Genomic DNA, 14,180 nt, shown 5'->3' with positions numbered 1-14,180 from the left:
TTTGAAAAATAATGAGCTATCGTCGCCCTCAAATTACCAAAAATTTGGTAATATATTGACCAGACTGCCTCAAGAGTTTAGAAGTTTTATTTTCATTTTGATGATGACAGTAACAGTAATGACGTCACCCCTGGTGTATGATAGCACTTAACCTTTACAGATTGTAGCAGACGACGGAAATTTGTGAAAGTACGAAGAGAATATTGCAAGTTTGATTCAGATAACATTCTGATACACAGGTGAGTGATAAACTTTTGAACACATATTAGTCAAAATTGTATTTCTAACAAAATGTTATGCTGATAGGCGTGAAAACCTTAGGTTAGGTGTGTTCATATAGGCCTAATCATTCTCAGACCGTAATTTTATTTTTTTTTTTTAAATAAACACTGTGTCTAAAGTGTAACCATGGGAAGAATGGCCCCATATTAAATCTGAATGAATTAAGTTGTTCGTGTTGAACAAAATAAGTGATCCAGAAACCTGTTTTAGTAGTAAAACATTTACAGTTATTCAGTTAAACTAAATGTATTATCTGCTTCACTCTAATTTAAAACTGTCATAGACTCACCCACAAGGGTCCGCAACTTGAAAACAAATCACATTCCATCACGACATCATGCAAGATTTACATTTCCAGGGCATCCCAGTTTATTTATTGATTTCAGTGATTGTTGTTAATTGTTGTACTCAAGAATAAGGGAGTTTCATGTTCATCCTTGTGTATCACTAAAGCCGTATAACCAATACTAAAGGTAAAAAAGAGCTAGTGTGTTATGTGACCTGCCAAAAATTTTAGACAACTATATTTGATCACAATTGCTACCAGTGTAGTTCCCTCATAGTCTCCGTTACTGAATCACATTCAGTACAAAGCTATCTACTTATGATTGGATGATTATATGTATATTAAATGTTCACCGCGGGGGAAGCCTATCAACAAGATATGGCATATGAAAGGATTGTTGTGAGGTCCAAGTGCTAGGATTTGACGTTACAGTTAATGTACACCACTAGCTACGCACAAATAGAAAATTAATGGCTACATATAAATGGGATCAAGGAGGCATATTTTTCAATCCCGCGAGGTGGTGCAAGTGTGAAGCACGACCTCAAGCCATTTTTACGTCAGGAATGGATTGTAGCGTAACGTCTACCGTCTTTAATGTGACGTCATCATGATGAGCTACTATCGGGTGTCTCCATTGCTGTGTTTGAAAGAGTGCTTTAGATCAGCAATAATGAATTCATCCTGTGCCTGTCCCTTTGGCTAAAGCATTTAGCTCTATCACATGTCAAGGGGAGGGAACCAGCTAAGTTTACTACAACAGAAGTCTGGAAGTCTGACAAAGGTTGCACACAAAGATATTTATAGTAGACAAAACAGGAAGAAAACTGAGGTGCTAAATATTTGTGAACTTAAGTAGTTCCTGAAGGAAAGAAGAGTAAAGTGTACTTCTGGAACACAAACAAACAGGTGATCGGTGACTGTTGGCTAATATTTGTGACAGGTCACACGATACAGTGGGACTGTCTTTACCTTTAGTGACAAAGAAGTTTGAACTGTAAATTACCTATTTGTTACTTATGCAATGAATGTCAGTTTCATGGTGGAGGAAACCAGGGTAAACCACAAACATTTTACCAGTGACTGACAAACTCTCTCATGTGTGACTTACAAATAAGCACACTATATTTGTGGAAGAGACCAATGGTTAAGAAAGTAAGAAGAATGCATAAATACATGTAGCTTGAAACATAAAAAAGTTCTATCTTTTTCTGTGTTCCATCTAGACCTGTCAGATCATTGCCAAACATATGTGTGTGAATGGATTCAGTGAGGCAAAGTAGTTACACCAGTTCTCATGGTTTAGAACTGAACAGACATGATTATTGGGAGGACAAAGTTTACTCTTCATCAGCCTGCAGATCTACCCCTGAGGTGAGAGGAAATGAAGGAGAGATGGTCAGTACTGGAGAATGTAATGCTTCACAGAGGTATGTGTAATACCTTTTGTGTAGTTTTTAAGATACATATAGTCATTTTTATTTGTTTATTTATTTGATTGTATTAAGTATAATGCCATACTCAAGAATTTTTCACTTACATGATGGCAGTCAGGCTATAGTTGGAGTAATGAAACTACCACCCTTCACTAGGTATCTGACAAAAATCATGAATTAAAGCTTCAGGCAGATCATTATCAAATTAGTGGAATTAAACTCACTACCATTCACAGTAATGATAGACCTCAACACGCATGGCTGAAGAAGAAGCCAGCATGAGCTGGACTTGAACTCACACCAACCATCCACGCAGGCTATTTAAAACGTTGTTGGGTCAAAGACTTGACAGCCACTGTACACAATAAGAAGCCAGCACTTTAACTGCCTGATCCAGCATTTGAGGCATTTGGCTTTGCCTTTTTTGTTTAAGAATTTCTTTTGTATTTCTTTCTTTCTATGGAAAGTCAAAAACTTGAATAGTGAAATGGTGAAAATGCTTCATTTATCCATCTTTTATTTTTTTGTTCTTTTTTATATTCACTTTTGACTCTTCAACTTCTTGCTACAAGTTTTTTTGTGTGGTTAGTAATCGTATAAATTTGGTTTTGTGACTGACATTTTTGTTGATTTAAGGACGCACATAGAATCTGCCTCATTATCAAATCAGTCATCATCTTATGGAAGGTCCTGCAGTGTTTCCCACAACAATGTGCTCCCTGTATCCAGCAGAGAGACCTTACTTGAAAGTGCTCATAGCTTCATTGCTTGGATAAACGAGAAACGAGCTGAAGATATTAAGCTTATGGGTGATTTCAGGAATGCCATGGAAATACAGGTAGGAACTTGATCAACTTTGATCACTACTATAGTCTAAGGATATGTGATGCTATTGTTACAGAGTGATTGTTATAGAGCTGCCATGAATAAGGCTACTCATTACTGAACAGTTTATCGACACGGTTTTGTCCTGAATTCTGTGCATTTTGGTTCTTGGGAAATTGTTTTGGATTCCCACTGCCCACTGCCAACAACTGTGGCATTTAAAATTTAAAGCAGTTTTCACAGACTTAAATGACACTATGGGCTGAAAAGAGCGCATTTTTTTTTCTATCTGGTGGTGCCTGCTGCATATTTTTGCAATTTTTCCTCGACATACACGTAAAGCCTGAATATGGCAAAGCTGGCCTCCATCTTTAACATCTCTCAGCCAAGGCGAGTCGTTAAAACTGCCGGCTTGTTTGTGTAAACTCGGAACCTACGTCCAACATTCCGGTTTCCCGATCATCAAGCAGAAAACGAACTGTACTGTTCGCTACCTTCTGTGAAGAAGAGTTCTACCGGAAATGTATGAACTGCGGTTTCCGATGACAATTCTCCTCTTAACACAGAAGGCTTCAGGACTAGTTCTTAGGCAAAATGGAGTTGCCCACAGCAGATGTTGGCGCAGACATTATTTATAATTTGTCAGCTTGAGGTACATATTAGAATGTTTTTTATGGCATCCCCCTGCGAGGAAGTGCATACTCTTTTCAATGTTATTTGATGGATATTTAAATTTTCTTCTCCTTTAATCTTAATGGAAGTAATGTTTATAAATTGGTGTGTTATCTATTGCTGTTCTGACTGCAGCTTTAATTCACCTACCTGACAAAGGTTGGTGGTTTATTCTGGCATTTTAGCTTCTTCCATTGATAAACCTGTCTGCCATCAGATAAGTGAAAAATTCTTGAGCATGCCAATAGATTAAATACCAATCAAATATATATATATAAGAAAAAACTGTATCTTCGGCGAAATAGAATAGTCAGTGTCTGTATGTATATATGTTCACCCTAAGAATTCCCTCGTTTATTTCTGATCTTTCTTTATTATTTTCTCTTTTAGGCAGGTAAGGTATGTGATTTTTTGCAACAGGAGATGATTGCCATTTATGACAATGACACACATCAAATCCAGGTAATGTTAAATGAGCTTTTCGCAACTTTGGATCGAATAAGAGATATAGAAGTTGAGTTTCTACAGTTCAAGGAGGCATTCCAAGTTCTTTTCCAACAGTTGCAACAGGATGATTAATACCATGGAGATGTTTTTTCACAAGCCGATCTTCGTGTAATGTCTAAAAGCATCTTCAGATGCACAAGCTGACAGAAAGATTGTGAAAACATTCTCACAACATTTTGACTCTGTTCAAACACCAAGTTAGAATTGGAATGTTTAATTATTACAATCTTTTATGCCTTTAAGAAAGAAGGGATATTACAAGACATTATATATTGTATTAATAACAAGAAACAATGTGTAACTCTTTATTACCAGTACATCAGCTAAACTGCATTGGGATGGGGCATAGTAAAGATTTAGTTTTTCAGATACTACTACGGTGTACACAAAACCCACATTGCACTGTAGGTAACACAAACATTGCACACCTCTGGCTAAAGGACATCTTTTATATGTAACTCATAAGTAATGAGCATTAAAACTGTGAGTGTGACTGATAAGCTGTGATATACTTGTGTGCTCTGCCTTTGTGTACATGTGTTAATTTTCTTTTATTATAAATTGTGATTAATGTTAAATTTCTGTTTTGACAATGATCTAAATGCAATCACAGCCTACCATGCTGCTGATTTTTCATGGTTTATTCAACTCAGTTGAATTTGTTCACTATACATGTTCTGATTCAGGTATAATTTATAACTGTTTTTCCCACAAAGTCAGGTTTCAAATATTTATGACAGTGTTGTAATTATAATTAAAGTCATAAAAATCCATTGTCTGTGGTAATTGTCGTATTGTTTTCTTTTATTTATTGCAGTGTCTATAATCAATTACATGCATTTTTTATGATCAAGTAGAAGAAAATTTAACAAACAGTTCTGAAATACAGGTTCAGCTTCTGGATTAACATTGAAGGAAACTAGCATGCTTAAATACCCTAAGAGCCGTAAACATAGGTTATTAAGCTGTGTGGCAGTATCAGCTCGATATCACACTATGGTGAGTGCTGCTTGGCCTAGTGTGAATAGCACACTGTAGCAAAGCTTTTATAATCTACAGAGGCAGAAGAACTAAATGTCAACCATTTTGATGATAAACTCACAATTATTTTCTTGCTCTTTTTGAGGGAAGAACCATGCAACACAGGACTGTGCATTGGCTTTGATATAGGTCAGTTACATGTATATAAAGCAGGGTACTTCTTTATATTTAGGGAATATAAATATATATTTTAAAGAATATAAAGATAAACATGTCTTTATCACACAACTTATAAATACAGTATGCTAATACATTTTCCAGCAAAATATCCGAGAATATTGCCATTTAAGAATTGTTTGGTCATATAAGGACAACTGTACATTGATCAGGAAGTCATTAAAATATAAAAAGAGGCCCTAATTAAATGGTATGCTACCCATTACAAATGTAATCTTTTGAATTATTGGAGCTCCATTGTACACCTGCGTGTAGCAGTCCTAAGTGAGAAACAGGTTGGATGCTCCATTTTGCTCCCATACGGATACACGAGAAAGAGTTATATGAAATATTACTGAGATCTTGTAGCCTCATTTTCAGACTTGGGTGACAAAGAGAACAAAAGATAAACAAACGAGGTGTTATAAGTACTGGTATTGCTGAGAAAGGTAAATAAAATAAATACAACGTAATGTATATAGAAATGAAGACCTTGCTTGTGGTATATCCAGGAGAATAACTTGTGAAGTGTACAGTGAACAAACAATCGGGTGAATATAACATCATTCTTGTATTTAAAACAATAACGTGTTTCGTCTCTTTTGACATCTTTCAAAATGGTACCGTGTACAATTAATAGTCACAAAAACATATATAAATAATTAGGTCTGATTATGAAAAAGCTTAATTAGACATATATAACAAACAATATACTACATATAATTAAGATGTACAACATAGAGAGAAAAACCTGAGCAGTGACGACAGTATGATAGCTGGCAAATGGTCACACGAAACCAGTGAAATATGTGCCTCCTAGCATCATGGCTTAAGCAGAATTAGGTAAGAACAATTGCAGTTATGTTAATTGCAATTTATTAGACTTCTTTATAGACTAGCGTTACTCAACGCTGTGTTGTCATCACGTTTAACATACAATAAAATTGAAACAATGCGAAAGGACCAAGCCTCGGAGACGCTTAGTCAAACTAGGAGAATCCTTGTTTATGCAGGAATACAATATAATATTAAGACGTACAGACTGGTACATAAAAGAAAAAGATTTAATGCAGCTCTGAAACCATGGACATGTAAATATTGCTCGAAATATGTAATTTATGTCTTTCTGTCTTTTTTTCGTCCATAACAATCCTAAAACTATAACAGATATAGACCTATAGATTTCAATTTATTTAAATTTTGTCAGATTCTGTGATGAATCTTTTAACAATCTTATATGTTAAAATGGCTCTTATATTCTTTCATCACCTTAAAAATATTTCCTTTGCATTTGACAATCTCTGATTTTCCATGCAAGAACTGAAAAATATCCATGAATATGATACCACAAGTAATATAGAGGTACCTGCCTAAAGACAGATTTACATGCAAGTCAACACAAATGCTTCATTATTCTCTGAATACATGCGGTATATATGCTACCGTACCATAACTTGCATATATATAATACATTGCCTGTTGTATTCATGGATTTCCATTTTATAAGTTTTCTGCACTATCCTCTTTATCCTCTTTATTGACCAAGAATTGTATAATTATTTTCAAAGGATGAATGTGTTGCATATTGTATCATGAACATATATAATAAGTCCTTTACAATCAAAGACTTGTCTTGACTGGAAGCTTTTCTGCAACTGTCCACCTTTAACAAGGACATGCCCTGAAAAAAGTTCAAAGTCTACACCCTCTATTAAGACACACATGCGTGAGCCCCAACCATAAAGACAGTAGGCTCTGATGGAATCCTGCAACGAATAAAAGGACATGATATTTTATATGATTTGTTATGTTATATAATGTATAGATGATAATTAGAGAAATGGAATGTACAAAAATGCATTTTAAAATTGGCTTTTATACAGGCCTATAACCTAACAAGTTTGCTTAGCAGATATACAGATTGTGTTTTGTTGCAGTGCCATAAACACTGACAGCAAAGGCATACTATGTAGTATTTGTAAACCCATTCATTCATGTATAAACAGTGCAATATACCAACACTTAATTATGGAAATGTGTAGTCTGTACTCAAAGCAACTGAAAAAGGATAGATGGCATAAAACCGAGTGTTTTCTTCCCAAGACATTATGACCATCAAATATAGACTTTCCTGGGCTTTTCAAATATTGATAGTCTGATACCTGTTTTGACCAACTTTATACTGGTTCAAGGTTTCATCCACATTCACCAAGGAAGGGGAAAGAAAGGTATTGTTACTGTCAAATATTAATCCTGTCAAAAAATGCAAAATGCAAACATTGAAAACATTTATTAGACCAGAAGCCACATTTAATACTTACTACGTCATGCCATGATGTAAGGGTTGTATTATTTTTCAACTATATAGATATGTGAATGCACAGTAAGATTTTTTTTGTGAAAAAGTAATATGAAAATCGTCAGTCTTATAGGAAAGACTAGCCCTGTATACATAAATAACTGCGTACTATGTGGCCTGGTTTTTTTTTTGTATTTTTTTTTTGTAACCATTCGCCACAAAACCCTTGTTCAAGGTCGGGATTGAACCTGCACCTCGTTTGTCACAGCTACTGAAGGGCATATAAGCGTCATGTGTATTTACCATGATTGGCAATGGTATGGTTTACCTGTTATCAAAAAAGTCCCATTTCCACTATACAAAACTATAGATGTTGACTGATTTGTGGACAACACGGTGTTTACAATATTTCTTGTATATCATGTTAACCGAATTATCAAGAAAGCGTTGTCCATGGTATAAGCTATATACAGCCGGGTAATCAGTACATCAAATATCTTGGTCTTTTAAAGTTTGCCGTGCAATGTGTAAACAAAGTTGTAGAAACTGTTTTGCGACACAATGACTTTATTGTCAGTTGTAAAAGTCTCAATCAACAATGCAAAATCCAAAGCTAACTCAGAACTGAACAGATTGGGTGTGGTCACAGTTATGTTCTGAAAGAGTTTACATCAATTTCAAAGATAGAAACACCCAGATAGTGAAGCATCTTTGCTGTTTTTCTTAAAAGAAGTGTATGTAAGGGTTTTGGTTTGTCAAGGTAATAACCGATTTGGTGAATGTGTGCATGGAAGACAGAAACAGCAATGCAGTCCCAATTTATTTATTCATTTATCTGATTGCTGTTATGGTGGGAGGAAAGCAGGCAGAGTCCGAACGACACCCACAACCATCCGCAGGCTACTGACAGAACTTCCCACGTACGGTGGAAGAGGAATCCAGCATGAACTGGACTTGAACTGTGACAATATTGCTGAGACGCTCATGGGTCATTGCGCCGCACTCGCGTGCTAACCCCTTGGCCACAGAGGTCCCCCATAACATGGAATTAAATGTTTTTATTGCAACATGCATAATGTAACCTGTTACATTTCTGGGAATCTGTTGACTGTTGGGCAAAATCTAGACAAGCAAGGTTAATAACTGCTACAAATTCTGTTTGTACAATCAGATCATTTAAGTTTTTCATATAGAATAATCTTCTCACATACCCTTAAATTGATCTTTTCTTGAAGGAAGGAGATGACAATGATGACTTACCACATTCTTCCCCAGGGACGTACAGGGCAAGCAGAGCCAGCACATACACATTCCACATACCGTACACACCTGTTTAAATAACGATCAAGTATTGTTCTTAGTTTTTCAACCATTTCACAGGTATGAAAAGGTAGGAGGTTTTTGCTGATGAGAATCAGAATATGGTGCTCATAAAAATCTCCAGGACATTATTCTCCGTAGACTGATATAACTCAGTATTGTCAGTATTGTTCAGCAATAGGTACATGTATATATTTTAATATCCAAAACAATGGAGAAATCTGGGAAATTTTGTGCAGTACAAGGCATACAGCTTAAAGTGTCTCACCTATGAAGAAGCCTGATGTGTACTCCAGAGAGGAGTTTTCCTCCCAGTGACCATGACCTTCTTGGACTTGACTCAAGATGAAGAAGACGACCGTAAATGCTGCACACAGCAGGGTGGTGATCATCAGGAACTTGAAGCGGTAAATAATCCCCTACAAACAGATTAAAATGCCTTTCATGAGCACAAAGAGAACAGCGTAGTTGTCACAAACTTCTGGTAGGATGTCATACACATATATGTGGTGTCAATAACTGACTTGATGCTAATGCAAAGTCTAACAAAAATACAAATACGGATTTGACCCTATTATGCACTTTCAAGAACGTTTGGTCAGTTAATTTGCAGATATGCACAGATATTCACTCATCTTACTAACAAAAACAGTCTAAACCTATGGGAATGTTTGCAGTTTTACTTAAGCTGAAGAGCACCTGTCATTGACTAATATGGCATGCAAGTCTGTATGTCAATCATGGCAAAATTAAAAAGTAACTTGTCAAAGTTTGGTGGTTTATCCTTGCACACTCGTTTCCTCCACTCATCAATCTGACCACTATCTTATGAATGATGAATTCTTTAGTACAGTGTTCAATCAAATAAACAAATAGATAAACTTTTAATACATCAAAATACATCAAAATTACTGTAAACAAAGTTTTCTCATGACTTCCAGAGTAGCACTTCCTCCTGGCACTACTCATGCTAGGAAGGGCCGTCTTTTTAGCGCTGATGTTGCAGAACACTTTGTTGATAATGTAGCTGAGAAACAGGAAGTACAAACAGGCAGATATTCCAGCGATGATGATGAAGGCCAGCTAACAAAAGAGTCAAGGAATTAATAAAGTCAAATCATATCCTAACATTTATCAACAAATTACTGTAAGGTGCAGACCTATCCAATCTGAGTCAAAACTGAGAATCTTGTAAACGCTTTCAATCACCCAAACTTTATATTAGTTCTACAAATACAACTTCAAGTGTCAAGTAAATAACTGAAACTAGTGATGAATTATTAAATTCAATTAAAATAACCAGCCCCAAGACTTCACCTTCTTTGACCAGATGCTTTAGAATTGTTTGTCACATTTATTTACTACTGCTGGCTGAATCTGGGCAGATGTATAATAGAATTTTCTTAAAAAATAAGAAAGTTTATCAACTTGTGCAATGCTTACTTCACAAATTTAATGACAATCATGAGTTTAGCCTATCATTATATCAAATGCAGTGCAAAGCAATTGAGAATTTTTGAGTTGGTTCAGCTAAATACAAAAATATGTGGCACCTGACTCCTAACTAAACATCCTGGATATATATTTTCTGAAATTGCCAAGTAAGAAAATTATATGGGAAATCTGCCACTGGTCTAAAATGTCTGCCCAACAAGATAACATGCAAATGAGGCAACATAAATATTCCCACAATGCAATGTCCACTCGTGGATACTACATGTAAACAATATGACAGATTGAACACAATTATAAATCTAGTAATCCAAATATGATCTTCCATTCCACTGATAATGTATCAAAAATATTTGTAATTCCCAACCATCTATATGGCAGGAGGCATAATTAAGACACAGTACCTAGTCTTGACTAATCTGACATTTGCGGTTCCTGAACATCGCCTAGAGTACAAGGGAAGGTAACCCTGTCAAAAAGGACACCCTTCTGCCATGTTTCTAAATATAGTGATTTGAGTGGCAAGCAGGGAAAGCACGCATAAAACTGAACATTTGATTGTTCACCGAAAGTCAGATACATGTCAGGAGACATCTGGAAGGGGATGTCTAAAATAACAGCACAATTTTTATGCCGTCTGCAATATGTCTCCTTAATCTGTGATATCAGTTGCAATGACAGTAACAAAGGTCCTCTGTATTGCCCACAATTAATATAAAATCAGATAATTTTCTAGTTGATAACGGATACAGCCATATTTCTTCCCACATCTGTGACCCAGATGGAGAAAAATGGATTCTTCAGCTGAATACCCCTGCAAACAAGTAAATGTACACATTTAAACACAACTTGCATATTTTGTATCATAACAGGAAGAGATGTTGATGTCTTTGCTTGACAAGCAACCAGGTGCAGAGAATACACAAAGACCTCATTCATGAACCAAGTGAAATTGATGACCCAATTCATGTTGTCCATCAAGTTTGGTATCCTTGTCTCAAAAGGTTCATCACTAACTTCTTTACCAACTAAAGAGTATGAAATCCAAATGTAAACGAAGCATACTGAAATACTATCCAGGACGGGATAACAAAATTCCCTTACTTAAGGAAGCCGAGAGTTAATGTAAAAATTATCAAGTAACTTTTCAAGTTTGTCTTCTCTTTTTTTCAATTTAAATTGTAAGGTAGTTCATCATGCTTACCATTCGCACATTTTGAAGACAAACATGGCAATACAACCAAATGCCACAGCACTCAAATGTACCCAATAGGAGGCCAGTGTCTTTCTCTGAATCTGATCCTGCATTCGAGGAACAAAATACAATATGTTCAACTAATGTCCATCATACAGTCAGAACGAGCCAAGCTTGATGCATTCCTCAAAGAGTTCTGTTGCTATCTCATATACACTGAAGATCAATATACTTACTCTCTGTAAAAGCAGACACCTGTACAAAGCACATACCAAATATATCTAAGAAATAAAATATTGAAGTTCCCTCACAATAGCTTATTTGTATATAGAGATGTGCATCTGACGAGGAAAATAACTTGTCAGTCATGCGCAGTCTGATACATTGAATCTGTATAATCATCACATTGAATCTGTATAATCATCACACTGTATGTGTATAATCATCTGAATGAACCAATAATTATTAGTATGCATTTTGAAGGGGTCTGAGTGCTGAAGAATATTTTGTGTTAATGTTTATTTTGTTTCATTGACGTTTAATGCCATACTGAATAATATTTCATTTATATATGACGGTAGTTAGGTTTATGGATGGAGGAAACAGGAATGACCAGAGTTTAAAACCCACCAAACTCAACACTATATGACAAACCTCTTGGCCTAAAGCACAGCTCAACCAATGAAACAATGAAACAAACTGGATTCAAACATGCATACTCATTGGTCAATGTCTAAGCCAGTGAGGGTCCCTCTTGTCAGCAGGCCGGTTTGAATAAGGACAAATTTACTTGTGCAGTGTGGACAGTATCTGGCATGGCACACCAATCCATGCTGACACCTAGTCAACTAATAGTTTGTCTATTGTGCTATGCTGAGTGCTGGGGCAGGTTGTGTCAGACAACATTTTCTTTTTCTTGAAACTTCTACACAATGCACTGGGAAGTCTCACAAGACTTACTTTCATACCCTATTTAAATTTCTTAAACCTTTAAGTTAAAAAACAAATTATCCATCTTAAACTTTTGATTTGGTGGGTTTGTTAACACCAGAGCTTCACCCAAAATTTAAAACTTAGTGAAATCCTCTAAACATGTGATAGGCTTGAAACCCATAGGATAAATAAATAATTCTCATCTGCCTTACCATTGAGTGTTCACCAACAAAGATGAGCCAGAAGGAAAGAAGCATGGCTGAGAACAATCCCTGTCTGATATCAACATACAACAGCATGAAGGGAGTTTCAGTCCAGATGGACAACCACTCGACAGGAACTGAAACACAATGTTCATTATATTGATACACTTTAAATCCGATCAAAGTGTAGCCAAACCTATAAAAATCAATCCTTACAAATATTTCACTTATTGTTCACAAGATTGATGTAATATTTACTCTAAAGATATTTTAACATACATGTAATCTTTATTTGATAGAGGTTTTACGCCCTACTCAACATTATTTCACTTAAAATATGACAGCGACCAGCATTATGGTAGGAGAGAAGTGCAAAAGCCAGGACCATTCGCAAGTTGCCAGACCTATCCACACACGACTGGAGAGGAAGCCAGTATGCATATATGTGATTATCAGATTTCCAGTGACCAGGTAAGCAGACAATATCAAATAAAAATGCTAGAAAACATCAAAAATTTAGAATTGTGAACATAGAAGCAATGCTGCTGACAGATTCTAATGCATGAATAGTTTATTATGAAATTAAACAAACAAATGCTAAAATAATTTGAAGAAAAAATTAATTAATTAAAATTAACATCTGCATTTCCCTCCAGTCAAACATACAAAAAAGTAAAAACAGTCCACTAGCAAACAGAAGAATATGTTGACACTGAAACTAAGTAACAGTGCAGATACCAATGTGTAAATTTGGCTACAATGAGAAGGGTAGGCAAACTTGGACCAACAGTTGTGAAAAATGATTATTCACACAGTCATTGTTAATTCATTCATGGATTTAGAGCATTTATTGAAAACATACTTACAGTTCAGGAAAGTGATTGTGATGCCCAGGGCAAAAAGTGTCCTGTAAAAGCCCATATATATATATATATATATATATATATATATAGTACATGTACATGTGTATCTTTCCACAAGCTATACTTTACATGTATTAAGAACGAACGCAGTTCGTACAAATGTAGTTGTAGTGAAAACTAAATTCATCACCCCCTCCCCTTCCAAAAAAAAAAAAGTCACAAAAATCCATACTTAATAATTTTATATAAAATTGCAACCACAATGATTAAAAAAAGATCTGACAATTTATAGTTATCTCACAAAATTTTTTGTAGATAAAGAATCAATATCAACCACAAAACTTACCCAATGCATCCATGGCACATGGTCAAGACAGTAGACACACAAAATGAATCAATAAAAGAATGAATGTATGGTTTTCTTCCACCCTACTATCTGTACATCTCTCTTAACAATGAAACAGCTCAATATCTTTAATATCCACTGTAATGGAAAGTAGAGCGATGTCGAACTATCCTAGCCAAAATGACCAACTTTCTTAAACTAGGCCAAGTCCCCACAAGCTCTAACTGTAGTCAGCCAGAGATGCATCCTAGCCATAATTCTTACGTTATGTAGTAAATGTAGTAAATATAAAGATCACGACAATCATTTTTTTATAAATATTTATTTATTATCTGAACATATCATTTAGCACCTGAGAAAGCCT

At 35.5% G+C, this 14,180-nt stretch overlaps 2 protein-coding genes across 4 annotated transcripts in view; one reads left to right on the top strand and one right to left on the bottom strand.

Annotated features, from left to right (window-relative positions):
• The first annotated feature begins 104 nt into the window (after window positions 1-104).
• Window positions 105-4,782, top strand: LOC135471578 (uncharacterized). Of its 2 annotated transcripts, none has more exons than XM_064750865.1 (4): window positions 105-239; window positions 1,795-1,942; window positions 2,641-2,842; window positions 3,892-4,782. In XM_064750865.1, exons 2-4 carry the CDS (start codon window positions 1,887-1,889, stop codon window positions 4,078-4,080), a joined length of 447 nt encoding a protein of 148 aa, XP_064606935.1. In that variant the 5' UTR covers window positions 105-239; window positions 1,795-1,886; the 3' UTR covers window positions 4,081-4,782. The 2 variants fall into 2 exon arrangements, with proteins under 2 accessions (XP_064606935.1, XP_064606934.1); XM_064750864.1 differs by having other exon boundaries at window positions 109-239; window positions 1,795-1,998.
• Window positions 4,783-5,622: 840 nt separating this feature from the next.
• The window catches only part of LOC135471577 (protein wntless homolog), a 32,866-nt gene continuing 24,308 nt past the window's right edge, over window positions 5,623-14,180 (bottom strand). Inside the window, exons 6-14 of one of the 2 annotated variants that reach the window (XM_064750861.1) lie at window positions 13,474-13,514; window positions 12,617-12,744; window positions 11,481-11,578; window positions 11,027-11,090; window positions 9,737-9,907; window positions 9,093-9,243; window positions 8,765-8,833; window positions 7,368-7,458; window positions 5,623-6,971 (exon numbers count right to left, since the gene is read on the bottom strand). In XM_064750861.1, coding sequence (XP_064606931.1) covers window positions 6,917-6,971; window positions 7,368-7,458; window positions 8,765-8,833; window positions 9,093-9,243; window positions 9,737-9,907; window positions 11,027-11,090; window positions 11,481-11,578; window positions 12,617-12,744; window positions 13,474-13,514 — 868 coding nt within the window. In that variant the 3' untranslated portion in view covers window positions 5,623-6,916. The remainder of the gene's footprint in view (window positions 6,972-7,367; window positions 7,459-8,764; window positions 8,834-9,092; window positions 9,244-9,736; window positions 9,908-11,026; window positions 11,091-11,480; window positions 11,579-12,616; window positions 12,745-13,473; window positions 13,515-14,180) is intronic. The other variant, XM_064750863.1, reaches the window with a different exon arrangement.

Source organism: Liolophura sinensis, chromosome 7, assembly GCF_032854445.1.
Source record: "Liolophura sinensis isolate JHLJ2023 chromosome 7, CUHK_Ljap_v2, whole genome shotgun sequence".
In the NCBI taxonomy this organism is placed as follows: domain Eukaryota; kingdom Metazoa; phylum Mollusca; class Polyplacophora; order Chitonida; family Chitonidae; genus Liolophura; species Liolophura sinensis.
Note: the sequence above shows the minus strand (reverse complement) of the source record. Positions and strands in the feature narration are given on the sequence as shown.

Bases quoted from the DNA above. Each gene is read 5' to 3' on its own strand.
- LOC135471578 (XM_064750864.1), top strand. From the start codon at position 1,829: ATGGATTCAGTGAGGCAAAGTAGTTACACCAGTTCTCATGGTTTAGAA. The intron at 1,999-2,640 runs GTATGTGTAATA...TGTTGATTTAAG, and splicing joins GAATGTAATGCTTCACAGAG to GACGCACATAGAATCTGCCT. The intron at 2,843-3,891 runs GTAGGAACTTGA...TTTCTCTTTTAG, and splicing joins GGAATGCCATGGAAATACAG to GCAGGTAAGGTATGTGATTT.